The 27,183-nt window shown below is 37.5% G+C and overlaps 1 protein-coding gene across 1 annotated transcript in view; it reads left to right on the plus strand.

Annotated features, from left to right (window-relative positions):
• The first annotated feature begins 205 nt into the window (after window positions 1–205).
• The window catches only part of LOC115918807 (probable RNA-binding protein 19), a 42,583-nt gene continuing 15,605 nt past the window's right edge, over window positions 206–27,183 (plus strand). The window contains exons 1-14 of the mRNA XM_030991365.1: window positions 206–325; window positions 2,027–2,209; window positions 2,714–2,857; window positions 3,219–3,272; window positions 4,679–4,838; window positions 5,702–5,838; window positions 6,771–6,989; window positions 7,287–7,379; window positions 7,885–7,963; window positions 9,080–9,151; window positions 9,810–9,898; window positions 10,622–10,660; window positions 11,049–11,124; window positions 11,701–11,831. Of these exons, the coding sequence (XP_030847225.1) occupies window positions 290–325; window positions 2,027–2,209; window positions 2,714–2,857; window positions 3,219–3,272; window positions 4,679–4,838; window positions 5,702–5,838; window positions 6,771–6,989; window positions 7,287–7,379; window positions 7,885–7,963; window positions 9,080–9,151; window positions 9,810–9,898; window positions 10,622–10,660; window positions 11,049–11,124; window positions 11,701–11,831 (1,512 nt within the window). The 5' untranslated portion in view covers window positions 206–289. The remainder of the gene's footprint in view (window positions 326–2,026; window positions 2,210–2,713; window positions 2,858–3,218; window positions 3,273–4,678; window positions 4,839–5,701; window positions 5,839–6,770; window positions 6,990–7,286; window positions 7,380–7,884; window positions 7,964–9,079; window positions 9,152–9,809; window positions 9,899–10,621; window positions 10,661–11,048; window positions 11,125–11,700; window positions 11,832–27,183) is intronic.

The following is a 27,183-nucleotide window of genomic DNA, read 5'->3' on the forward strand; positions in this document are numbered from 1 at the left end:
TCCTTCTCTTCTCCTTTCTTTTTTCTCTTCTTTTCTTCCTCTTTTTTCCTTCCTTTTTTTTGCGCCGCCAATAGGGAGGGCCGCGGCCGTTTCGGCCCCCCCCCCTGGATCCGCCACTGTGCAATTGTGCCAATTTATTTTTTAATACCCGTCTCTGGAATCTTTATTGCTTTGCCCTTTAATTTTTGCACATCTAATTGAGCGGCTTTGAAGCAGACTACTAATCTGATCTTGTGAGCCTCACGTGTATTATCAACAACGCAATGTGCGCAGAGCTTTGAGAATCACCATGAGTCGAATAATTGTCAAAAACCTTCCACCTCAGGTTCGTATTTTACTTACATTTTATAACTATTATTTTATTCCTCCGATAGCTGAATGAAACAAAGATAAAACGATTGTAACTATGATGACATAGAACGTAAAATTCTTGCAACATGACAGTACAGTCCCACATGTTCAGTTTTGAGTGGGGAAACCAGATTTTCAATTCGCTTGCAATTGCGTAAAGTATTTCTTGAATTTTCTTCTTCAAAGCCAAATCGCAGTCGACTTCTATAGTGTGCGGTGAGCTTTAAGGTACAATTCAAATGGTGACGTAGTCGTGATAGTCATTGTGTAACTCTAAGGTGGGGCGTAGATAGGCAAATTCATGCAAAAAAATATATTCAAAAAATTGACTTGAAAACACATCAGACAATTAGTCTGAACCGAGTCAGGAGCAGATTTGAAGAAATTATATTTTTAAATATTGTAAAACCAAAGATATAAGAAGAAAACTGACCAAGTATCTGTACTAAAAATCGTACATGTAAAATTGGTCGTACACATTCGACAGCTCTAAATGACGCGCACGGTTGCGTTACGTGCGTTCTCGAATCCAAAATCATACCTCACACACACACTCTCACCATACCGCGAATGGTCCGTCGTGGGGAGCTAGCCGGCTGAGAGTTTGCAGCGATACCAACGCAGCTTCGGAGCTCCGCAGCGCGCCATTTTAGCGGGACTCGGAAAGGTTCGCGGTGGGAAGGCAGCGGTCTAGCTTTTTGCCCAAACAACGCTAGATCGGCTGCTGGCAAAATGAAAATAACTACGATCGAGAACATGGTCGGTTTCTTAACTTTTCAGCGAGATAATTCTGAATTCTAATTGAGACTATATAATAAATTAAATCAACAAAGAAACCTCGGTAGAACTCTTATAACTATACAAAAGCTTGTTTATTTCTTCATTTGACATTTTGTTTTTGACCATTTTTTCGTGCGCGAGTCAGTGCAAACTATATATTACCAAACTTTCAACACGCAAGGAACGGGGAACACTCGCGGACCTCGTATCAAATTCGTTGCAAAAAAAAAAATCAAGGGTGATTTTGAAGCAGTGCAGAATATTGGCGCTGCAATGCGCAGAAATATACTTGAAAGAAACTTAAAAAATCATACCTGAATTTTCAGAAAATCGTATTTGTATTAGTGTACCTAGATGTGAATTGTTTATAACTCAGATTTTATGAAGATTTGTCCGGAAAAAATGTCAATTTTTTCCGTTTGGTGGTCATTTCTAGGCTAATATTTTAAAAGTTAATTCAGTAATGGTCCCGATGTTTCTCTTATCATACTCGCATGTTATTCCTACATAGATTAAACATAGGATGGTTAAGGGTAAGACCGGATAACATTATAAAAAAGATATATCCTTCCAACCTCCCATATCCAAGTTTTGGGCTGATTATTGCCGACCCACCGCAGCAAGGCCATTCAAATTTTCGTACGCGACCGAAGCGCCCTCTAGTGCCCCATGAATGTGCCTAGCGTAGATAAGCCTTGGGCTTTGGCGAGGCCGAGCTGAGCTGAGGAGTGAGGGGGCAAAAATATCGGGTCTGCAATTTCATAGGTCTAGGCCTAGAGTCTATTATCCAACTCCCTAAAACAGAAAAAAAAATGTCTGAAAATTTGGATGTCATCTCCCCCACTTAAAAATAAAATGCTGCATTGATTTTGTTTTCCTTCTCAATACTGCACAGATAAAGGAGGAGAAGCTTCGAAACACATTTGCAAGCAGAGGTGATGTGACGGACATACAGCTCAAGTTCACTAAAGGTGGTGTCTTCAGAAAGTTTGCTTTTATTGGATTCAAGACAGAAGTAGAAGCTCAGAATGCGGTGGACTTCTTTAACAAATCTTACGTTGATTCATCAAGAATTCAGGTAAGAAAAAGGTCACAAAACAGCCCTGAAACTCTTCCTGAAAATCACAAAAAGTTGATGAAATTCAGTTTTCTCATGTTGTTAATAATAATAATAATTTTTTAAAAATAAGTCTCTAAGCGCTATAACACATAAAATAGACTGATATACAATTACATATTAAACAAAACTAAGAAGTTCAAATAAACCTACAAATTACAAAAGGTCTACATATGGAATACACATCAAAGTGAACAGAGTTGATTAATCATCAAACACAATTTTGAATAAATAAAAGAACATACATGTTTTTTGCTTGAATTATCTGACAAATTTTTAAGTATTTCTACTTTCCAGCTGTTATTTTCATCCTGTATTTACATCTAATCGATATTTAACATCCACTTTTCACCAAGGATTTGATACAATGGTTGATGTGCATGCAAGCAAATTTATGATGTGTACTTCGATAGGAAAGAAATGATTCCCTTTGCACTTATCTTTTGTTCTAATTATCTAACAAAGGTTGAACTTGCCAAAAACCTTGGTGATGCGAACCTCGATCGCCCCTGGAGCAAGTATTCTGAGAAGAGCTCAGCTTTTCAAAAGAAACAGAAAGCTAAGGAGGAAAAGGAAAGCACAGATGACAAGAAAACCACAGCTACACAGGTAAGGAAGATGTGTGACTTGATTTTATTCATCATCATTTTTGTAATTAGTGACATTATAAGACATTAATTTGTGGTTTATGAGCATTACGAATATAGTTTTAAATAGCTAAAAATATGAAGAGTCAAAGAATGTGGCCATTTTATTGTGAGCATGTGATTTTTTTTTCAGTGGAACATTATTAATTTAGTACTGTATTGGTAGCAAACGGGGTTATTTCATAGAGGAGAGTTGTATATTGATGTGATAAAATGAAATAACCCTGTTTTCAGATTTGTGTAGTAATTTTTTCATCATTTTCCATCATAATCGCTATTGTGAAAGTCTATCAAATATCAATTTTGTGTTGTTTTCTTTGCAGGACACATTGACCAAGAAGAAGAAAAAGAAGAAAGGCTTAGAAGGTCTAGGGGATGTAAGTATGACTGTAGACTTGTTATTATTATTAGATTAGATACTTGGGTCACCTGTACCTGGGAGGTTAGTGCTGTGCACAACAGTGTAATGAGGTACCCGAGTACACTCCCAGGCTCACAGGCGAATACTCGAATATTTGGACACCATGTTTTTTTATAATTTTTTTTGAATTTTTTTGAATTTTTTTTTCTTTTTTTTTCTTTTTTTTTCTTTTTTTTTCTTTTTTTGATTTTTTGATTTTTTTTTTTTTTTTTTTGCCACTACCATACCACTCGGCAGTTTCTCAGGTCCCTCGCTGAAAACACATGCAACTTTACTTTGAGTTGCAGTTGAAGGCGCCGATTTAATAAGAATAATAACAGTAAACAATGCTGTTTTAAAAACCAAAGATGGCAGAATAATCCATTTTCCTCCAAGTCCAAACAGAAATCTGGACATTTGGTCCCAGTTTCTGAAAGGTGAGTTTGACAGTGCTTGAGTAGGGAAAATTTTTTACCGACGGTACCATGCTAGCGGACGCCGCTCTCCCTGGCACGGGTAAGCGTGGGCCTGGACATTTTTTTTTTTTTTTTTTTGCGGCTGAATATTCGGGTACAAGAAATCGTACCCGAGTAGTTGTCAACCGTGCGGGTACTCGAGCATTCGACTACCCGTCGCAGCCTTATGGGAGGTGTAAAGAGAACCGAATCACTGTAACCATCGGGTCTCTCCTCCCGGTATAACTGATTAGGGGTGTGCAGGTGGACCACTACACCAGGGTTTCTCCCCACCCTTATACGAATAGTGCAATGGATTCTCAATGTGCAAAGGTGATGACACGCCTCAACACGGGTCCTCCATTTAATGTCTTATTCGAGGGACGGAGTGTTTACCTTTTTAACATACATGTTAACACACAACGCAGGCTTCGGTCATCCATCTGGTTTGGATTCGAACCCACTATCTTTGGTTTGACTAAGTCAACTCGCCTCCTCGAATAGGAACATTGACTAATGATTTGTGGTGTATGTAACTTTTGCATGCATAAACAATGCTATTATCATTAGTTGGTATTTGAAAAGAAAACCTATGTATTCAACCAGAGGAAATGTTGCAATTTGAAAGACTTGTCCGAGCTTTGTGATATAGAATGATAATCTACAGGATTTCAAAGTTGTTGTTTTTTACTACACAAATTTGTATTAAGCACTATATAAAAATTAAATATTATTATTATTATTAATTCTTTAGCTTAATATTTGCCATGTTTATGTATTATTGGATCCCCAACATCCCATGTTTAGTATTTGTTGAATTTCATATACCGGTATACTAATTATCCTTGAAAGCTGTTTAAATTATACTTTTAGAGACCAATTAAAAGAAAGTGTATGTTTATTTTTTCTTCCCAATTTCTTACTTCAGTTGGAAGATGATCCCAAGTTCCAGGAGTTTCTAGAAGCTCACAATGTAAAGACAGCAAAAGGAATATGGGATAATGATGCAGGCATATCCAAGAAAGATCAGAGCAAAGGTGACGGAGATAGGATGGATCGGATCCCAATGAAGGCAAAGAAATATTCAGGTAATTGCTCATATCACAGTCTAAATTAATCTTGTGCTTTATGGTAAACTGGTGTTTTAATTCTACTAATCAGGGGGTTGTTTTATGAAACGGTCATACGTACAAGATCAACAACATCTCAATGCTGCAGCTATTTTGATATATGTTGAAACTGTGAGTCATAAATATCATGTTTTCATGATTTTCTTCAGTAGAAATTAAAATCATGGTTGTCTTTTGGTTGGATACAAGTTTCCTCAATTTGATAAATTCTTAGATGTCATTAGTAACAAATATTTTCATGCAAATTGGATGTTTGTATCATTTGTGCTACCTCTCTTTCAGATTTTTTTACTTTTTCAAACAGTTTGAGGGAAATAAAGCCTCATAATCTCTTTGGGTAATTCAGGACAAAATCGGATGGATCGTGACAGAGACTTTTTAGCCGATAGTATAAAAATCATGAATTTTTGGCTTACCATGGTTTTGTGAAAAGGGTTGTCTGCTTCTTAATATCTCTGTAGACCTCGGTCAAAGATATGACTCTCATGGAGTTGGTTCTGTAAAACTCCCTCCTGGGAAATAGAACAGATGTATGATTTGAACATATGCATGTTTGTAATATATCTGAAGGAATTTAAAAGTTGGAAGGATGTTATGAAACAAATGAGATGGCAACATGAAATGCACTTTATAAGTTTAACGTTATTATTGATATCATAAAAAAGGAAAGCGAGTTGATTTCTATACCACTTGTGCCAATTGGAAAATACTTGCTGATGAATTCTTCAAAAAAGTAAGCTTATTATGTATGGACTATGAGATTCTTTGGGTTAAAAAAAAAAAACAGTTGCTTCTTATCACATTTAACTTCCTGCCAGCAGATGGGAAGAACACTATGGATGAAGAGGAAAGTGATGTTGATGAGGATGATGACGAAGAGGAAGAAGAGATGGAGGAGGAGGTCCAGGAAGATCAGACGAAAAAAGAAGCAAACAAAAAAGAGCTTTCAGACATGGATGTAAGGATAATGTTTATTGAAGATTAAGCCCTTGCAGGAACAACTCCATTCTTAGAAGATAATTATAGACCTTACATAGACATTTTACATGACTTAATCATGTGTGCCGTTATCTACAAAGTTCACTACTTCTCTATTTGATGATACAAAATTAATATTACATTTGAACACTGTATTCTTTTTTGACAGCAATGATTGAGTTTAAACATATTTATGGTTGAGGGTCACAGTCAACTAGCCTAATAATAACAATAATAATAATATGTCTTGTTTACCCGGGGTAGCCTCATCAGTATTCATACTGTTCTCCCTGAGGGCCCTGCAATCATATTACTATAGCTGTTAATCTAAAGCCCTTCAGAATTGCAAGGAGAAATTACTACATATGTGCTTTACAAAATAAATGTATTTATATAACATTGAATGGCCTTGAGTGGGATACAGGGGTATATGCCACAAACTGATGAGCATATTTCATGAGTCGGCACGAAGAGTCAAAATATACTCAAAATTAAGTGCGATATGCCCTTGTGTCCCAGGAAAGAAATGCTACATGTATTCAATATTATCATTAATTGTCTGAAACCTAGTATCTCATTTTTCACCATTGCATCGTAATGTTTTTGTATTAACTTGCATATTAAACACAAAGAGAAAAAATACCTATTTTGTCCTTACCAAAGTACATTACCTATGGGCTGCCAAATACATCCATTGTCGTAATAGCCTGAGCATATTTCAATTTGCTTATTCTTCTTTTTATGCGTTCGCACACCTCAAACCAAGAGATATTGAAATTTACTGCACAGTAATCTACTTACTTTTGCTCAAAGCACTAGATCTGGTTGGCTCAAAACCCTTTATACAATACTAACTTATTGCAGAGTACATGATACATGACTTACCGATGTAATATTTTCATCTGAATACAGTACTTGAAATCCAAGAGAGTGAAAGTACAGACAGAGGATGAAGGGATTCAGGATGGGAGCAGTGAAGATGAATCCTCTTCATCTGATGAGGATAGTGAGGAGGAAGAAGAGGAGGAGGAAGAAGAGGGGGAGGAGAACAAGAAAGCTGTACAGACAGAGGTTAAGGAAGTTCCCAACGTTAAGGCATCACCTACTACTGAAAGAGTCCGGAAAAATAAGGTATGTTGCTTCAACATAGATTGCATTAATTTTTTCTATGATTATTTCCTTTGTGGATTAAATGTTTTCTGGAACCATCTTGCTGTAATTGTATTTTAGTCATTTGAGTTCCTCCTGATCTCTGTAAAAAGACTTTATAAATTATGATGGTTATTTACTGTTTGCACTGGGTAGCATAGGCATGTTGTACTATGATGGTCTAGCAGAAAATTCTATATACCTGCCGTTTTGTTGGTATTATCTTGTAATGATTATGATAGATAATGAATCATTGATTCACTGGTTTTGTTTTTACAGGTGAAATTGATGAGAAGTGTCAGAAAAGATGAAAAATACGAGAGAGGAGATTTCACCATTAAAATGAGAGGGGTGCCTTTCAACGTCAAAGAGGTAGGTTTATGCGAGGAGATGTTGGTTAACTTAATAATGAAAATATTTTATACTGATTGATGTACATATAGGTCTCATTCAATAATATACAAATCATGCATGTAAAGAAGTTCACTATGCAATCTATCCACACTCGAGTCGAGGCTGTATGCATTTATCGTATGGAAATAGGTGCATAAACAGACTCAAGGAGAGCAGATGGATCCTGTAATGAACAAATGAAAACATGCATTTACAAAACAACAACAAATTCCTAGATCCTTGTTGTTTGATTAAAAACACAAAAATTCAAAGACTTTTTTGTGTGTCATTGCTGACAAATAAGTCCCTAGTTTAATAGGCCTACTTTAGAATGTCAATTTGTTACCTCATGTTACTATTCACATAATGGGAAGTTAAAATGGCTAGATATTTTCTTTGCAAACTTTTCCCAATGGCTTTTGATAGTTTTGTGATGTCATTTTGGTTTTTTTTCACCTCTATTTTATGTTATTTTTTATTTCAGGAAGATGTGGTGAAGTTCTTTGCTCCACTAAGTATGAAAACCATTAGAGCACCTCTGAATGAGAAAGGGCAGAGAACAGGTAACTAATTCAATGATACAACATGAATTAATTCTCGCTACCCTAAATAGGTACGAAAATCTCGAAATTCGCGAGACGAGGTAATTTTCACTCTCTCGGGTCGTCACTACAACTTCAGGTATAGAGTCCCATCCCGCTGGCGCTAGCGCCTGTGTTCGCTGTGCAGAGTTTTCACGCACGCTAAAATCAGGGTTCTTACGCTTGGAATCATGAGCCCAGCACTGTGCAGCCTCACAAAAGAAAACCATCGTCACTGATGTCAAAAGACGCAAAAAACAACGAATGAAATGTTCAAATAAACGTTGAAATATTTGCAAAAAAAAAACAAGACCGAGCAGACGACATATTCGGTGCATACACGTTGTGTGGCGACGGCGTTTTACGTTTGCGCTATCGCACAGGAAGCTGTAATGTCGAAAAGCTATCCCATAATGCAATGCGCGTTTTCAGGATTTTCCCCGGATCTCGGCAGAATCGCTATTTGGGGTAGCGAGAATTGTTTGCAAATGAAGTTCCATGAAATTACAGTCCAGTTTAGTTTGTTAACAGCTATGTATAAAGTGAAGAGATGAAAAATAATTACAACCAAATCTCAGGAACAGAAACAGGTATTCAGGATATAATTGTATACAATCGCTTTACTATAAACCGTGGAGAGGCACTCTTAACACACAACAATGGCATCCATAACATGTAGTTTTTAAGTTTCTACCAACCTTAAATTTGTTATGCAAGCTTTCATCCACTCCTGTGGCAAACGTGTGACTCAGACTGATCACTTAGCTTTAGAAAGTCTACAGGAGTGGATGAAAGCTTGCATAACAAATTTAATGTTGGTAGGAGCTTAAAAACTACATGTTATTATTATCCCCAACTGATAAAAGTTTTCTGTATCAATGGCATCCATTTTTGTCTTTCGGCATATCCGGGACTGAAATCAATCATGTGATCAATCATGTGATCTCCCCCAAGGCAGATACTTTGGACACTGAGCCATTCATGATGTCTATAGCAGTTGTAGGATTTTTTGGCTACACTAAACTATACCAGTTATTCTCTACTGAACATAGAACCTGTTTTTGTTTAACCATTTTGTTTAATGTCCTTGATTTGTAGGTGTCATATTTGTAGAGTTTGCCAGTGAGGATGATATCACCAAAGCCATGAAGAGAAACAGAGAATACATGGGTAGGTAATACTGATTGATTCAATAAAAAGACCTGATCATGCATTCAATCAAAACATTTATGAAGCTATACAGTAGACTTCAGGTTGCACCATGTGAGGGGGAGGATTAGGGAGTCCGGAAAAGGACTGTCGGTAATCTTTTTTTCTTGAGTGTGTGTGTAGTCCTGAAATGGACTGGTGGTAATATTTCTTGAGGTTATAGTTCTAAAGAGAACTGTAGCGCCGGTTTGGAGAGGATGGTTAGTAGGAGGGGCTCGACTCTGTCGTCGGGAGCGATGAAGTAATTTATGAAGCGGTTGATTCACTGATCAGAAGCTGTAGAAAAGTCACTATGTAGGAGATTTTGGCTGTAAAATTTTGCGCTACATTGGACTTTTAATGGGCTTGTTAGAACATAAAGCTACAATGACCAAAATAAATAAATTATGAATTGTATCTGTTTGAAATTTAGGGTTGAGATTAGTTTTAGAAACTTGTACTGGCTGTATACAGAGAGGGAACCTTACAGGCCAATAATGGAATACATAGGGAGCTTGCTCATGGATATTCAATGAAGAATTATGCAGATGATCTGGGACCTAATGGTCTGCACCATAGATTCCCGTAAACTACTAACTCTAACTCATTTTATATTTCCTTCTGCTCTTATGCCATTCAGGAAGGAGATATGTAGAGTTATTTCGAGAAGAAGCTTGGAATAAGGATGCATACACTAAACATCAGGAAGAGCCTCCATGGGCTAAACAGGTTGGTATATTTCTACATATCTGTTTTAGTATCAATTAGTGTTTGTGGTGAATTGTTGAATGATTTCATGACATTGCCCCTTCTTATTTAAGTGAACTATTATCATTGTATCGGCCTACTCGTACTTTAAGATCACGCTCAAAATCATTATTCATTGTCCCTCCCACCTCAACAAAAACATATGGTGAACGTTCTTTTACCCACGCCTCCTCAGTTTTATGGAATGCCCTTCCAGATTCCATGAGAAATCACAATAATTTAAACAAGTTTAAGATTTCTCTTGAAAGGTATTTATTCAATGTTAAAAGTGAACACCCATGGACTCAGCGTTCAACACTACATGTACTTTTTTGCTTCTAAGTTGATTTTCTAATTTGTATGACTTTTTCTTGTAATTCTTTCCTTTCTTTTTAAAGCGCATAGGGACATGCTATCCTGTAATGTGTTATGCGCTATAAAAGAACTGAATATTGTTCTTTGTGTGTGCTGTGGGATTAAATCTGTGCAGATTGAGTGTGATACATCTCATGCAAGGGGTATAGCTAGTATCTATCTCCACATATGGGCATAGGTAATGAAGATATCAGTTCAGTAATATATTCACAAATTGGTTTCTCCTTTGATTACAGAAAAAAGAAAGATCTGTATTTTTGACATAGTTTCCATGTCCCACTGTTACCGGTATATTAATACATAATATTTGTTCTCAATCTTTTCAAACAGGCTGCCGAACTGGAAAATTCAGAAGACACTATTGCTGAGGTGTGTATATGGTTCTTCTATGTTCAAGTATATGAGTCAAAACTTGAAATGATAATGGTCAATTTAATTTAATGCCTATTTCAGTACTAATCCTACAATATTCAGTCAATAATTTTGTCTTAAATGTGTGAATGGTTGAAGACAACCTTGTAGAAAGTACACATGAATTTGTAATTCCCCTATTAATCTCCTGTTCTTTTTTCTTTTTATTTTGTCTAACTTTCTCTATTTATTATTTCTTCTGATTATTCTTGATTATTAATACAAGTTTGACAAGGTTTCTTTAGATGGTTGAGTGAGATAAAGCCTCATTGTACTGATGCATGAAAAGAAGAGATTGCAGCTCAAGTCAATTAATTCATTCGTCATTTAATCATTTCTTCCCCAGACTGGACGGCTTTTTGTGAGGAATCTTGCTTACATCTGCAAGGAGGAGGACCTAGAATTCTTGTTTAGTAAATACGGTAAGAAGATGAATTAGTCGATCAAGATTTGCTACTTCCAGTATACCAACAAAGAATGAAAACAATGAGAGGAAACTATAGAACCAAACTCAAATCTTTAAGGCCATGTCAATCCAGCTTTGAAATTTGAAATAGATTAATTCGTTGTGATTGTGCCATGGACCAGACATGGGCTTTTGGTGGAGTTTCTTCCTAGAAAGTGGAGATGACAATTCCTCACCAAGCTTTTTGGATGTTCATAGTGAGTTGGGGAGACCAAACATAAATTAAAACTCCTATTTCAAATCATAAAAGTTGAATGAAGATATCCTCAAGTATTGAATGTTAAGTTTATTTTTCCTAGCGAAGTGAAACATACAACATTTTTAGTATCATGCTATTTGTCATCCCTAAACTTTAAACCAATATGAGCCTTCCTATGCATTTGCAATAAGAATTTTCTAGAAGTTACTGTTCTTTAGTATTGGTTACAATCATTGTCCTTGCAAGCTCTACAAATCACTGTGTGTGTGCTTTTTCTTATCCTTTGGCAAGAGCTTTATATCATCCTATTTATTTGATATGTTTCCCCTGCAGGTCCTCTTACAGAAGTGAATCTTCCCATAGACACCTTCACAAAGAAGATAAAAGGTTTTGCTTTCGTCACTTTCATGATGCCTGAGCATGCCGTCAGGGCATACACAGAACTAGATGGGACCAGCTTTCAGGTAGGTCTCTAACCTTAGGACCTTTAGAAGGGTTGTATAGGAGTCATATTATTGATATGATTGGCTGACAGACAGCCTAGGAGAAGGTAATCAGGGAGAACCGTAAAGGGAGCTCAGTGAATAGATTTAAATCAGCTTGATCAAGCATTACATTCCCTCTAGACAGCTACGTTCTCAAAACTACAGTTCCGCCTGCGATCAACGTCACACTGATCGCACGCAATTGATCGCGCTCAAAATGCGCGACTATGAGCGCGATCGCGCGCTCTTGTTATGCGTTATCACTGAATGCGCATACTGTCCTCTACGGCAGAAAAGAGGCGCGATATTCTGTACGGCAGTATTACAAAAGCGCTCGATTCAGTTCAAAACGGCAGTAAAAAGCGGGGGTGTTTTAAAAATATCTCTCCCGTTTCAATTTTGTTTTCCTCATTAATACGTTGATTGTTTTCCCTTTTTGAAGATTATCTAGATCATGCATGCCTGCTTTTTTAAATTTTCTACTTCTAAAAACAATAATTATCAGCAAGGTTTTGTTGCCCCTACGGAGATCTAAAAACGATAATTATCGGCAATACTTTGTTGCCCCTACGGTGATCTAAAAACAATAATTATCGGCAAGGTTTTGTTGCCCCTACGGAGATCTAAAAACAATAATTATCGGCAAGGCTTTGTTGCCCCTACGGATATCTAAAAACAATAATTATCAGCAAGGTTTTGTTGCCCCTACGGATATCTAAAAACAATAATTATCGGCAAGGTTTTGTTGCCCCTACGAAGATCTAAAAACAATAATTATCGGCAAGACTTTGTGGCCCCTACGGAGATCTGAAAACTATAATTATCGGCAAGGTTTTGTTGACCCTCCGGAGATCTAAAAACAATAATTATCAGTAAGACTTTGTTGCCCCTACGGAGATCTAAATACAATAATTATCAGCAAGGTTTTGTTGCCCCTACGGAGATCTAAAAACAATAATTATCGGCAAGGTTTTGTTGCTCCTACGGAGATCTAAAAACAATAATAATCGGCAAGACTTAGGTGCCCCTACGGAGATCTAAAAACAATAATTATCGGCAAGACTTTGTTGCTCCTACGGAGGTCTAAAAACAATAATTATAGGTAAGGTTTTGTTACCCCTCCGGAGATCTAAAAACAAAAATTATCGGCAAGGTTTAGTTGACCCTCCGGAGATCTAAAAACAATAATTATCTGCAACGTTTTGTTGCCCCTATGGAGGTCTAAAAACAATAATTATCGGCAAGGTTTTGTTGCCCCTACGGAGATCTAAAAACAATAATTATCGACAAGACTTTGTTGCCCCTACGGAGACAATTAGTTGTCGCTGATATTACCGGCTTTGTGACAAAAATTAAGCCGACGGAAAGAAAGAAATGAATAAAGAAAATTAATTCAAATATCACTTGCGCTAGAGAAACAAAAAGTGAGAGAGATAGAAGCGAAAACGATTAAATATCGCTGATTTTACCGGCTTTCATGATAAAACTTAAGCCGTCGGAAATAAATAAAGAAAATGAATTGCAATATCACTGGCACTAGAGAAATAAAAAGTGAGAGAAAGAGATTGGTGAAAACAATGAAGTGTCGCTGATATTACCGGCTTTCATGACAAAAATTAAGCCGACGGAAAGAAAGAAACGAATAAAGAAAATATCACTTGCGCTAGAGAAATAAAAAGTGAGATTTTTTTCTTCTTCTCCACCTCACTTTGTCACTATGATTCTATTTTGTACCTAAATTTTTGTAAATAATTATGGGTTCACTTATTAAAACTTGCATATTTGTTTGTAAAGTGTATTTTCATTGTTTTATATTCTGTTCTAACAAAACAATGGATTCTGAGTGGGGCATTCTGGCGACATTCCGAATGCCAATTGTATAAATCCGTGACGTAATTAACTATGAGGCCTAAAAAATAAAAATATATTGTGCCTTAGGTGCTAAAACATGGGTCGGTCGGAAAATAATCATCTTTTTTTTTTTCTTTTTTCTTTTTTTCTCGCCCTTTTTGGGCTGATATTTTTCAGTTTTTAATGTGTTTTTTTCTTCTTTTTTTTCTCGCCCTCTTTGGCCTGCTATTTCTCAGTTTTTAATGCTTTAATACATGTGTTTCAGCGACATCATTCAATTCATATCTTTTCACCTTATACTAATCCATGGTTTACAATGTTGTGTTGAGACAACACTCTCTGCTTCCCAGCTGATGAGGTTTTTCAACTGCCTGTAAAACTTGCTAGCAATGTGAAGATTGTTGACAAATTGTACAGGTAGTCCCGGGCACAAAGTGGTCTCTTTACTAACCAAAGAAGGGACCGAAACTGACACAGGAAAAGACGGCCAGACACTTTTGCATGCAAGAGGTTCAAATCATAGCCTATCACAAAATTTGTATCTAAACTGGCCCGCTTCATAAAATATGCTCTTCATTCCTGTTTCAGTCCTGGGGATTGTTCCAAGTGAATGTTTGTATCCGTTTGTTGAGTCTGAAATGAGTCAAATCTGACCCCAAAAAACGAACAATAATCAAATACATGAATGTTTGAACTCACTGTATCTCCATGTTTTAATCTGAGTTGTACAATTTACAAAGTTACAAACCAACTTACACTTTGTCTTGCTGGAAAACTTTAATAAAGAAACAATATTTGAATAAATAAACACAAATACATGTGTGTTTTCTCGCTCACATGAGTTTCATTGAACAGAGCGCATACGATCCCATTTGATTGCAACTGATCGCAGACAATTACTGCGTGTTCTGGTAACGTAGAGGCTTGTGGATAGTTCTCAATGTTGTAGGGAAAGTTTGAAGGAAAGAAAAAGACAAAACTCTAACGTTTGAGATTCGAGGAAACATAATATGGGGATGTATGAGTAGTTTCTGTCATGGGCGGAGATTCCTTTTCGAAAGGTTTACAAACGTGTATAGTCTCATAGCAACAGCATTCATTTGCGATCAGATGCAATCACGTGAAAAAAAAAAGGTCTTTAGCGGTAAAAGGCACGACAATTATAATTTTGATGTACAAAGCCCGGTCGACAAAGCCAATTCAAATTTTACATGCAGGTAGATGAAACACAAATTATGTTCTTTGTAAAAATTATATTGCCATGGTGTCCTTTGGAAATCAATCAACGGATCATTCTCATGGCTCCTCTTTGAAAAGACATAACGGAAGAATGTGAACTCATCATACCAGGTGTTTCGGGTTAAGTTAAACATTTTATGCATCCTCAAAAGATTCCCTTTTTCTTTCAAACACAATTCTTGTCGTTAAGGAATATCCCTATTTCTGTGAGAGCATTCGCACTCAAGCAGACTATGAATCTTAATTTTGTTATGTCTCTCCAATGTATATAATAGTTTAAATTAAACGACTATCAATCGATCTTTCCGTACTGTAGCTTTATGCTTGAATTTCATTTTAATTATCTACCCCGACCGGCGCCTATATATTAAGTGGACACTGTTCAGCTATCGCATCCAAAACAGTTTAATCCGGCCCAGCAAAGATTAAACAATTATAAACGTGGATGGGAAAGAGATGCGGAAAGCTTGAAAATTTTCTATACAAGGAACAGAGCGCATACGATCCCATTTGATTGCAACTGATCGCAGACAATAACTGTGTGTTCTGGTTACGTAGAGGCTTGTGGATAGTTCTCAATAGTTTGAAGAAAAGAAAAAAAACAGAACCCTAACGTTTGAGATTCGAGGAAACATAATATGGGGATGTATGAGTAGATTCTGTCATGGGCAGAGATTCCTTTTCGAAAGGTTTACACACGTGTATAGTCTCATTGCAATAGCATTCATTTGCGATCAAATGCAATCACGTGAAGAAAAAAGGGTCTAGCGGTAAAAGGCACAACAATTATAATTTTGGTGTAGAAAGCCCGGTCGACAAAGCCTATTCAAATTTTACAAGCAGGTAGATAAAATACAAATTATGTTGTTTGTAAACTTTATTGTGCTATGGGGTACTTTGAAAATCAATCAACGGATCATTCTCATGGCTCCTCTTTGAAAAGACATAACGGAAGAATGTACTCTCACCTTACCAGGTGTTTCGGGGTCGAGTTAAACATTTTATGCATCCTCAAAAGATTCCCTTTTTCTTTCAAACACAATTCTTGACGTTAAGAAATATCCCTATTTCTGTGAGAGCATTCGCACTCAAGCAGACTATGAATCTTAATTTTGTTATGTCTCTCCAATGTATATAATAGTTTAAATAAAACGACTATCAATCGATCTTTCCGTACTGTAGCTTTATGCTTGAATTTCATTTTAATTATCCATCCGACTGGCGCCTTTATATTAAGAGCACACTGTTCAGCTATCCCATCCAAAACAGTTTAATCCGGCCCAGCAAAGATGAAAAATTATAAATGTGGCTGGGGAGAGAGATGCGGAAAGCTTGAAAATCTTCTATACAAGGAACAGAGCGCATACGATCCCATTTGATTGCAACTGATCGCAGCTGATCGCAGACAATAACTGTGTGTTCTGGTTACGTAGAGGCTTGTGGATAGTTCTCAATAGTTTGAAGAAAAGAAAAAAAAACAGAACCCTAACGTTTGAGATTCGAGGAAACATAATATGGGGATGTATGAGTAGATTCTGTCATGGGCAGAGATTCCTTTTCGAAAGGTTTACACACGTGTATAGTCTCATTGCAATAGCATTCATTTGCGATCAAATGCAATCACGTGAAGAAAAAAGGGTCTAGCGGTAAAAGGCACAACAATTATAATTTTGGTGTAGAAAGCCCGGTCGACAAAGCCTATTCAAATTTTACAAGCAGGTAGATGAAACACAAATTATGTTCTTTGTAAACTTTATAGTGTTATGGGGTACTTTGAAAATCAATCGACGGATCATTCTCATGGCTCCTCTTTGAAAAGACATAACGGAAGAATGTACTCTCACCTTACCAGGTGTTTCGGGGTCGAGTTAAACATTTTATGCATCCTCAAAAGATTCCCTTTTTCTTTCAAACACAATTCTTGTCGTTAAGGAATATCCCCATTTCTGTGAGAGCATTCGCACTCAAGCAGACTATGAATCTTAATTTTGTTATGTCTCTCCAATGTATATAATAGTTTAAATAAATGCCTATCAATCGATCTTTCCGTACTGTAGCTTTATGCTTGAATTTCATTTTAATTATCCACCCCGACCGGCGCCTATATATTAAGTGGACACTGTTCAGCTATCGCATCCAAAACAGTTTAATCCGGCCCAGCAAAGATTAAAAAATTATAAACGTGGATGGGAGAGAGATGCGGAAAGCTTGAAAATCTTCTATACAAGGAACAGAGCGCATACGATCCCATTTGATTGCAACTGATCGCAGCTGATCGCAGACAATAACTGTGTGTTCTGGTTACGTAGAGGCTTGTGGATAGTTCTCAATAGTTTGAAGAAAAGAAAAAAAACAGAACCCTAACGTTTGAGATTCGAGGAAACATAATATGGGGATGTATGAGTAGATTCTGTCATGGGCGGAGATTCCTTTTCGAAAGGTTTACAAACGTGTATAGTCTCGTTGCAACAGCATTCATTTGCGATCAGATGCAATCACGTGAAGAAAAAAGGGTCTAGCGGTAAAAGGCACAACAATTATAATTTTGGTGTAGAAAGCCCGGTCGACAAAGCCTATTCAAATTTTACAAGCAGGTAGATAAAACACAAATTATGTTCTTTGTAAACTTTATAGTGCTATGGGGTACTTTGAAAATCAATCAACGGATCATTCTCATGGCTCCTCTTAGAAAAGACATAACGGAAGCATGTACTCTCACCGTACCAGGTGTTTCGGGGTCGAGTTAAACATTTTTATGCATCCTCCAAAGATTCCCTTTTTCTTTCAAACACAATTCTTGACGTTAAGGAATATCCCCATTTCTGTGAGAGCATTCGCACTCAAGCAGACTATGAATCTTAATTTTGTTATGTCTCTCCAATGTATATAATAGTTTAAATAAAACGACTATCAATCGATCTTTCCGTACTGTAGCTTTATGCTTGAATTTCATTTTAATTATCCATCCGACTGGCGCCTTTATATTAAGAGCACACTGTTCAGCTATCCCATCCAAAACAGTTTAATCCGGCCCAGCAAAGATGAAAAATTATAAATGTGGCTGGGGAGAGAGATGCGGAAAGCTTGAAAATCTTCTATACAAGGAACAGAGCGCATACGATCCCATTTGATTGCAACTGATCGCAGCTGATCGCAGACAATAACTGTGTGTTCTGGTTACGTAGAGGCTTGTGGATAGTTCTCAATAGTTTGAAGAAAAGAAAAAAAAACAGAACCCTAACGTTTGAGATTCGAGGAAACATAATATGGGGATGTATGAGTAGATTCTGTCATGGGCAGAGATTCCTTTTCGAAAGGTTTACACACGTGTATAGTCTCATTGCAATAGCATTCATTTGCGATCAAATGCAATCACGTGAAGAAAAAAGGGTCTAGCGGTAAAAGGCACAACAATTATAATTTTGGTGTAGAAAGCCCGGTCGACAAAGCCTATTCAAATTTTACAAGCAGGCAGATGAAACACAAATTATGTTCTTTGTAAACTTTATAGTGTTATGGGGTACTTTGAAAATCAATCGACGGATCATTCTCATGGCTCCTCTTTGAAAAGACATAACGGAAGAATGTACTCTCACCTTACCAGGTGTTTCGGGGTCGAGTTAAACATTTTATGCATCCTCAAAAGATTCCCTTTTTCTTTCAAACACAATTCTTGTCGTTAAGGAATATCCCCATTTCTGTGAGAGCATTCGCACTCAAGCAGACTATGAATCTTAATTTTGTTATGTCTCTCCAATGTATATAATAGTTTAAATAAATGCCTATCAATCGATCTTTCCGTACTGTAGCTTTATGCTTGAATTTCATTTTAATTATCCACCCCGACCGGCGCCTATATATTAAGTGGACACTGTTCAGCTATCGCATCCAAAACAGTTTAATCCGGCCCAGCAAAGATTAAAAAATTATAAACGTGGATGGGAGAGAGATGCGGAAAGCTTGAAAATCTTCTATACAAGGAACAGAGCGCATACGATCCCATTTGATTGCCAGGGCTGTCGTTTAAAGCCGGTAACCGGTAAAACTTGCCGCCTATTCACTCGTTTCTTACCGGCTATAATTCCTATAATAAACCTTGCAAAAATCACAGAAAGTAGATCTAAATCAATGCTAATCCAAAATTTCCTTAATTTCGTCCAAGATATAATTAGTGCCGCACATACACGGCCGCAGTCGACGAAATCCCTTACGATCACGAACGCGACGTCGTCCTTACTTACCTAGACCTATCTATCTAACGTTACATCGCAGTTCTCCCCCCACAGCGCGGCGGCCAAGCCCGCCCGTCCCTACCCCATTGCGATCCCGATGTGCACGCGTGAAGACGATGCACTGCACAAAATATATACACACTGATCATAACAAAACTGAAGCTAGCTCGCTGTAACCAAACTATCCGTTGCCGATTTGATATTTGAAGATCACGGAAACCGGGGCCTATACACGTGCGTGCAATGTCTAGAGACAACGTACTTTAGATTCTGATATGCGCAAATCGGCAACAAGGTTTTGAACTCGGCTGAGTTTAGGCCGGCCACGGCCGTCCCCGGCGGACCCCCGCAGCTAGCTCGCATGATATATGCAGGCTCGCGCTCCGCGAATATTCAAAACTAACTTCCGATCGCAATCGATCTCGATCTTGTCAGGAAAAACAGTGATATAACATTATAAAATGAACAGGAACTGAAGTAAATTCTTAAATGTATTCAATAATTTCATGTCAAAAAAAATTAATTAAATGAGAATTCATATGGGGAGCCAAATAAAAGTCACAAGTAAAAAAAAAATCAAAATCTAGCCTCTGCTGCCCATTATTTAAATACTGTACATGTATTCAACAAATCATGATGTAGAAAGATTGAGTATGGTGCATCATCTCAGTTTAATTAAAAATTACAAAGTAATGGTACAAAGTGATGAATAATTATCAACTTAATAACTTTTCTTATGATTTATGATTGTTCATGTAATATTAAAGGTAAAGACCAGTATTGGAAACGCCCCACTTTAAAAAAAAAATGAAATGGAAGCTCTCATTACCAATCATGTGAAAGAATATGTTTTGACTAATACATGATAAAAAATTTGCCGGGAAACCGCCTACTAATTCATATATTTGGTAAATTTGTTTCTCTCATGGTCTGTGAGAGATATAGGGTAGTCCCATATACATCTTTCTGTGTATAGTGCTTGTAACTTTACGAAGAATGGGCCAAATTTCTTATCATTTTGATGATTCCAGAACCTTGCAGATGCTAGATGCTAGATGATCAACCTTTTCTGATCGATTCCACGTTTCTTTCACAATGCAATCGCATGACCATAACTGGTCTTTACCTTTAAACATGAACAATGTGTGTGTTTATTACAATATATGTGTAATACAAGGTAGGAAAGATAACTACAAATTTTTTTCTTAGGTATGCACCAGATTGCACGATTTCAAGTGGAAAATCCCAATAGGTCCCTACCATAGGAGGGGGGACACCCCCCTCCCACACCCTCCCCCCTCGGTCGCTTCGCTCCCTCGCAGTGATGGTACCTCCTATAAAATTCAAATGACCTCCTTCAAAAATAATTAACAAGACCCCTGGATTGCAACTGATCGCAGCTGATCGCAGACAATAACTGTGTGTTCTGGTTACGTAGAGGCTTGTGGATAGTTCTCAATAGTTTGAAGAAAAGAAAAAAAACAGAACCCTAACGTTTGAGATTCGAGGAAACATAATATGGGGATGTATGAGTAGATTCTGTCATGGGCGGAGATTCCTTTTCGAAAGGTTTACAAACGTGTATAGTCTCATTGCAACAGCATTCATTTGCGATCAGATGCAATCACGTGAAGAAAAAAGGGTCTAGCGGTAAAAGGCACAACAATTATAATTTTGGTGTAGAAAGCCCGGTCGACAAAGCCTATTCAAATTTTACAAGCAGGTAGATAAAACACAAATTATGTTCTTTGTAAACTTTATAGTGCTATGGGGTACTTTGAAAATCAATCGACGGATCATTCTCATGGCTCCTCTTAGAAAAGACATAACGGAAGCATGTACTCTCACCTTACCAGGTGTTTCGGGGTCGAGTTAAACATTTTTATGCATCCTCCAAAGATTCCCTTTTTCTTTCAAACACAATTCTTGACGTTAAGGAATATCCCCATTTCTGTGAGAGCATTCGCACTCAAGCAGACTATGAATCTTAATTTTGTTATGTCTCTCCAATGTATATAATAGTTTAAATAAAACGACTATCAATCGATCTTTCCGTACTGTAGCTTTATGCTTGAATTTCATTTAAATTATCCATCCGACTGGCGCCTTTATATTAAGAGCACACTGTTCAGCTATCGCATCCAAAACAGTTTAATCCGGCCCAGCAAAGATGACAAAATTATAAATGCGGAAAGCTTGAAAATCTTCTATACAAGGAACAGAGCGCATACGATCCCATTTGATTGCAACTGATCGCAGCTGATCGCAGACAATAACTGTGTGTTCTGGTTACGTAGAGGCTTGTGGATAGTTCTCAATAGTTTGAAGAAAAGAAAAAAAACAGAACCCTAACGTTTGAGATTCGAGGAAACATAATATGGGGATGTATGAGTAGATTCTGTCATGGGCAGAGATTCCTTTTCGAAAGGTTTACACACGTGTATAGTCTCATTGCAATAGCATTCATTTGCGATCAAATGCAATCACGTGAAGAAAAAAGGGTCTAGCGGTAAAAGGCACAACAATTATAATTTTGGTGTAGAAAGCCCGGTCGACAAAGCCTATTCAAATGTTACAAGCAGGTAGATGAAACACAAATTATGTTCTTTGTAAACTTTATAGTGTTATGGGGTACTTTGAAAATCAATCGACGGATCATTCTCATGGCTCCTCTTTGAAAAGACATAACGGAAGAATGTACTCTCACCTTACCAGGTGTTTCGGGGTCGAGTTAAACATTTTATGCATCCTCAAAAGATTCCCTTTTTCTTTCAAACACAATTCTTGTCGTTAAGGAATATCCCCATTTCTGTGAGAGCATTCGCACTCAAGCAGACTATGAATCTTAATTTTGTTATGTCTCTCCAATGTATATAATAGTTTAAATAAATGCCTATCAATCGATCTTTCCGTACTGTAGCTTTATGCTTGAATTTCATTTTAATTATCCACCCCGACCGGCGCCTATATATTAAGTGGACACTGTTAAGCTATCGCATCCAAAACAGTTTAATCCGGCCCAGCCAAGATTTAAAAATTATAAACGTGGATGGGAGAGAGATGCGGAAAGCTTGAAAATCTTCTATACAAGGAACAGAGCGCATACGATCCCATTTGATTGCAACTGATCGCAGCTGATCGCAGACAATAACTGTGTGTTCTGGTTACGTAGAGGCTTGTGGATAGTTCTCAATAGTTTGAAGAAAAGAAAAAAACCAGAACCCTAACGTTTGAGATTCGAGGAAACATAATATGGGGATGTATGAGTAGATTCTGTCATGGGCGGAGATTCCTTTTCGAAAGGTTTACAAACGTGTATAGTCTCATTGCAACAGCATTCATTTGCGATCAGATGCAATCACGTGAAGAAAAAAGGGTCTAGCGGTAAAAGGCACAACAATTATAATTTTGGTGTAGAAAGCCCGGTCGACAAAGCCTATTCAAATTTTACAAGCAGGTAGATAAAACACAAATTATGTTCTTTGTAAACTTTATAGTGCTATGGGGTACTTTGAAAATCAATCGACGGATCATTCTCATGGCTCCTCTTAGAAAAGACATAACGGAAGCATGTACTCTCACCGTACCAGGTGTTTCGGGGTCGAGTTAAACATTTTTATGCATCCTCCAAAGATTCCCTTTTTCTTTCAAACACAATTCTTGACGTTAAGGAATATCCCCATTTCTGTGAGAGCATTCGCACTCAAGCAGACTATGAATATACATTTTGTGTAGAAAGCCCGGCCGACAAAGCCTATTCAAATTAATTGCAGTATCGTTTTTTCTGGGAGGCACTGTATAGGCCGATAGCTTATCTGAAATGAGGTGTCATGTCAATCAACACCAAAGTTCAAAATACCGCATATTATACGCGCCTTTGTTCTAAGAGCGCCGACTCAGGACATACTTGTGGTTGGAATGTAATTAATCTGTCATTATTTGTAAGTCGTTGTTGTGACTGGACAACGATATAGAGTGGCATGAGAACAGCATTGTTCAATCGTTAGAGCATACGGACCATTTAGATAGGAAATAAACAAAATTGAGAAAGCAGTGGCGGATCCAGGATTTTCCAATAGAGGAGTGGGGGTGGGGGGCAACGGGGCCGGGCCCCTTCATTTTCTTAATTGATTTCTTTCTTTCCGTTGGCTTACTTTTTGTATAGCCGGTAACATCAGCGATATTTAATAGTTTTCGCTTCGCTCTCTCCCGCGATCTGTCTCTCTTTAAATTGCTCAAACGCTGTATTGTGATATTGGCATTCATTTCTTTCATTTATTTCTTTCTTTCCGTTGGTGTACTTAATGATAATGACTTTATCAAAGTGCTAAAGCCCAAATTAAAAATGAGACAATAATTTCACTGATTTTTCTCTAATGGAGAGTTTTCTACATTATCGATCGTGGTTTGACTGACTTGGAAGTTGCTGATAAAATGCTCAGAAACCAGATGGTTAATATCATATCCAAATTTTAAGTCTATTGCTTTTGTAACTAAAAAGTTATAGCGCTCTAAAGTTGACACTTTGCTGTGAGCCAAAATAGCAAATTTGGTTGCTAAGGGCCTTCTCCTTAGCAACGGTAACATAGTGCCGTGAAAAATAGAATATATCGCGAGAAGATGCTATCACCAAGCAGATGAATATTTTGATAGGAAGTGTGATGTCAGATGATGCATTTTCATCATACTTTAATGATATATATTGCTTAGTTCATGTTGCTATGATAATAATATGCCTAACAACCGATATATAATGTGTTCTCAGAGTCAAATCAGGATATAGGTCAAATACTATATAAAATAAAACCTGTACCAAGTGACAGACATATTAATTTGCCGTCTTAAATAATTATGTTCGTGCATGGTGTGGTTCAGAACTTTCGCCCTACCCCCTCCCTCGCTTGAAATGCCCCCCCCCCCCCACCACCAATAAAATCAAGAATAATTTTGGGATGGGGGCAGTATGTTGTGTAGGACATGATGTGTGATCGGAAATGATGCAGGCTAAGAGTCTGTCAATAACTAAGTGACACATAAATTGAGATGTGGATCCAGGTGATAGTCATGATTTTCAGTCCAAATCATTAAGACAATGAATGGAGGGGTTCAGAATGTGCACCCTCCCCCTTCTGTGACCCCCCCCCCCCCCGAGTATGTATGCAGCTAGGTGCCGGAATACATCTTACCTGGAGTATTTTTCATGAAAAAATGACATTTCTACCATATAAACTAGGTGTACTTTCTAAAAAAAATTACAATTTGGAGTTACGTCATAATGGGGGAGAAGGGGTCTCGTCAAATTATATAAATCTTTAAAAGGGAATATTAATGCCAATGAAATTTAAGCACAAAGCTACAATACGGAAAGATGATCGATAGTCGTTTTATTTAAACTATACATTGGAGAGGCTTAACCTAGCCCCCGACTATACACGTTTGTAAACCTTTCGAAAAGGAATCCCCACCCATAACAGATACTTCTCATACATCCCCATAATGTCTCCCCAAATCTCAAACGTTAGGGTTCTGTTTTTTTTTTCTTCTTCAAACTTACCCTACAACATTGAGAACTATCCACAAGCCTCAATGTTACCAGAACACACAGTCATTGTCTGCGATCAACTGCGATCAGCTGCAATCAGATGGGATCGTATGCGATCTATTCCTTGCATAATTTTGTCAAATAATTATATCCGACGTGAGAAGTAATGCTTAATAAAAAGTTTTTTTTTTAAACATAAAGGAAGAGCCATATAATGAAGAGGGGGGGGGGGAGCACTTTTTTGTTGGGGGGGGGGGGGAGTCCAAGATTTGACTCAGCCAGCCGCTGAATAAGCGGGGGGGGGGGGGGTCACCTTTTTTGGTCACCCTTTAGCACAAGTTTTTTATAATTATTATTATTTCTTTCTTTTATAAAAAGAAAAAGATTGAGGGGGTCCGACCCCCCACCCCCCCCCCCTTGCGTACGCGCCTGATTCAGACATTAGTATAGACAGTAAAAACTAGAATGTGTACAGGAAGACTCATTTCTAAAATTATACATATATACTTCCAGAGATGTTGGTGCTTTCATAAACAAGTACTATTCGGTGTGTAGCAGAAGTGGATGAAATCATGTGTGCAAGAAAACACACATGTATTTGTGTTTATTTATTCAAATATTGTTTCTTTATCAAATTTTTCCAGAAATTGTAAGTTGGTGTGTAACTTTGTATATTGTATAACTCGGATTAAAACATGGAGATACAGTATATGAATGTATATGAATTGTTATATTTTTTGGGGTCACATTTGACTCATTTCAAACTAAAAAAACGGATACAAACATACACTTGGAACAATCCCCAGGACTGAAACAGGAATGAAGAGCATATTTTATGAATTGGGCCAGTTTAGATACAAATTTTGTGATAGGCTATATGAACCTCTTGCATGCAAAACTGTCTGGCTGTCTTTTCCTGTGTCAGTTTCGGTCCCTTCTTTGGTTAGTAAAGAGACCACTTTTTGCCCGGGACCACCTGTACAATTTGTCAACAATCTTCACATTGCTAACAAGTTTTACAGGTAGTTTAAAACAACTTCGTCAGCTTGGGAAGCAGAGAGTGTTGTCTCAACACAACATTGTAAACCATGGATTAGTATAAGGTGATGTCGCTGAAACACATGTTTTCAAGCATTAAAATATTTAAAACTGAAAATTAGCAACCCAAAGAGGGCGAGAACAAAAAAAGAAACAAAAAAAAACAACATACAAAACTGAAAAATATCAGCCCAAAAAGGGCGATAAAAAAAAGGAAAGAAAAAAAAAAAGATTTCCGACCGACCCCTGTTTTAGCACCTAAGGCACAACATCTTTTAATTTTTCAGGCCTAATAGTTAATTACGTCACGGATTTATACAATTGGCATTCGGAATGTCGCCAGAATGCCCCACTCAGAAAAAAAACCAGTAAAACGGCGCGATTTTTGGACTTTTTTTTAATCACCCCCCCCCCCCCCCCCCCCCCCACCTGGCAAAAAGCTAGATCCGCCCCTTGATCGACCCATGTTTTAGATGTTTTAGGCAATACGATATCTTTTAATTGTTTAGACCCAATAGTCAATTACTTTGTCAGGTAACCTTTGACCTGAGGCGTCACGGATTTATGCAATTGGCATTCGGAATGCAGCCAGAATGCCCCACTCAGAATCCATTGTTTTGCGCGAAAGCTTGACGTTTCATTAAATGTATCAGAGAAAAAAGACGATTTGTTCTCGACTCTTAATCCTTGTCTGGATTCAGTCCCCCCCCCCCCCCCTCCCCTCCTGCGCGAAGCGTGGAAGCTTTGACGTTTCATTAAATTAGTAGAGAAAGAAGACGATTCGTTGTACCGTTCTCAACTCTTGTCTTTGTATGCTCCTTTTTCTTCCTACGTCCTCTCCCTTTTTTTTCTCTCTTCTCTCTCTCTCTTTTTTGTTGTGGGGGGGGGGGGGGGGGGGTCGACTGCCCCCACCCGCGGCTATGCGCCTGACTTGTAGTGGTATTTAAAATTGGTGAAGAATGTGAACTTAAAACACAGGAACAAAGCAAATGTTCCCCAGGACCGTACTTGGAATTTATATTTTTTTAAATAACAGTTTGACCAAATGTGCGATAAATATAATTGATATTAAAAGGTCTGGTAACAACTGCAGCAATACAAGTCGTGATTCCTTAGTACAGTTTCGCGACCTCCTCAACTGGGAGACACATTCTGAATTGTCTCAACTCAAACACAACAGAACTACATCTTCTTAAAATTTGTGGGCTATCGTTTTACTTAACATTTTCTAATTTTTGTTTTGAGATCGATTACATATCGATACCATGTACCATTGTTCAATGACTTCATCATGCACTAATAAACCTTACAATGATATTTACTTCTAAAACATAAGCCCCAAAATAACAAAATTTGAGGTCAGTAAAGGATAAAGAAATTGGAAAAATCAAATCAAACATTTAAAACAGCGCAATTTATGTTTATGTTT

The sequence above is a fragment of the Strongylocentrotus purpuratus genome, unplaced genomic scaffold (genome assembly GCF_000002235.5).
Source record: "Strongylocentrotus purpuratus isolate Spur 01 unplaced genomic scaffold, Spur_5.0 spur5_scaffold_2, whole genome shotgun sequence".
NCBI classification, from domain to species: Eukaryota; Metazoa; Echinodermata; class Echinoidea; order Camarodonta; family Strongylocentrotidae; genus Strongylocentrotus; species Strongylocentrotus purpuratus.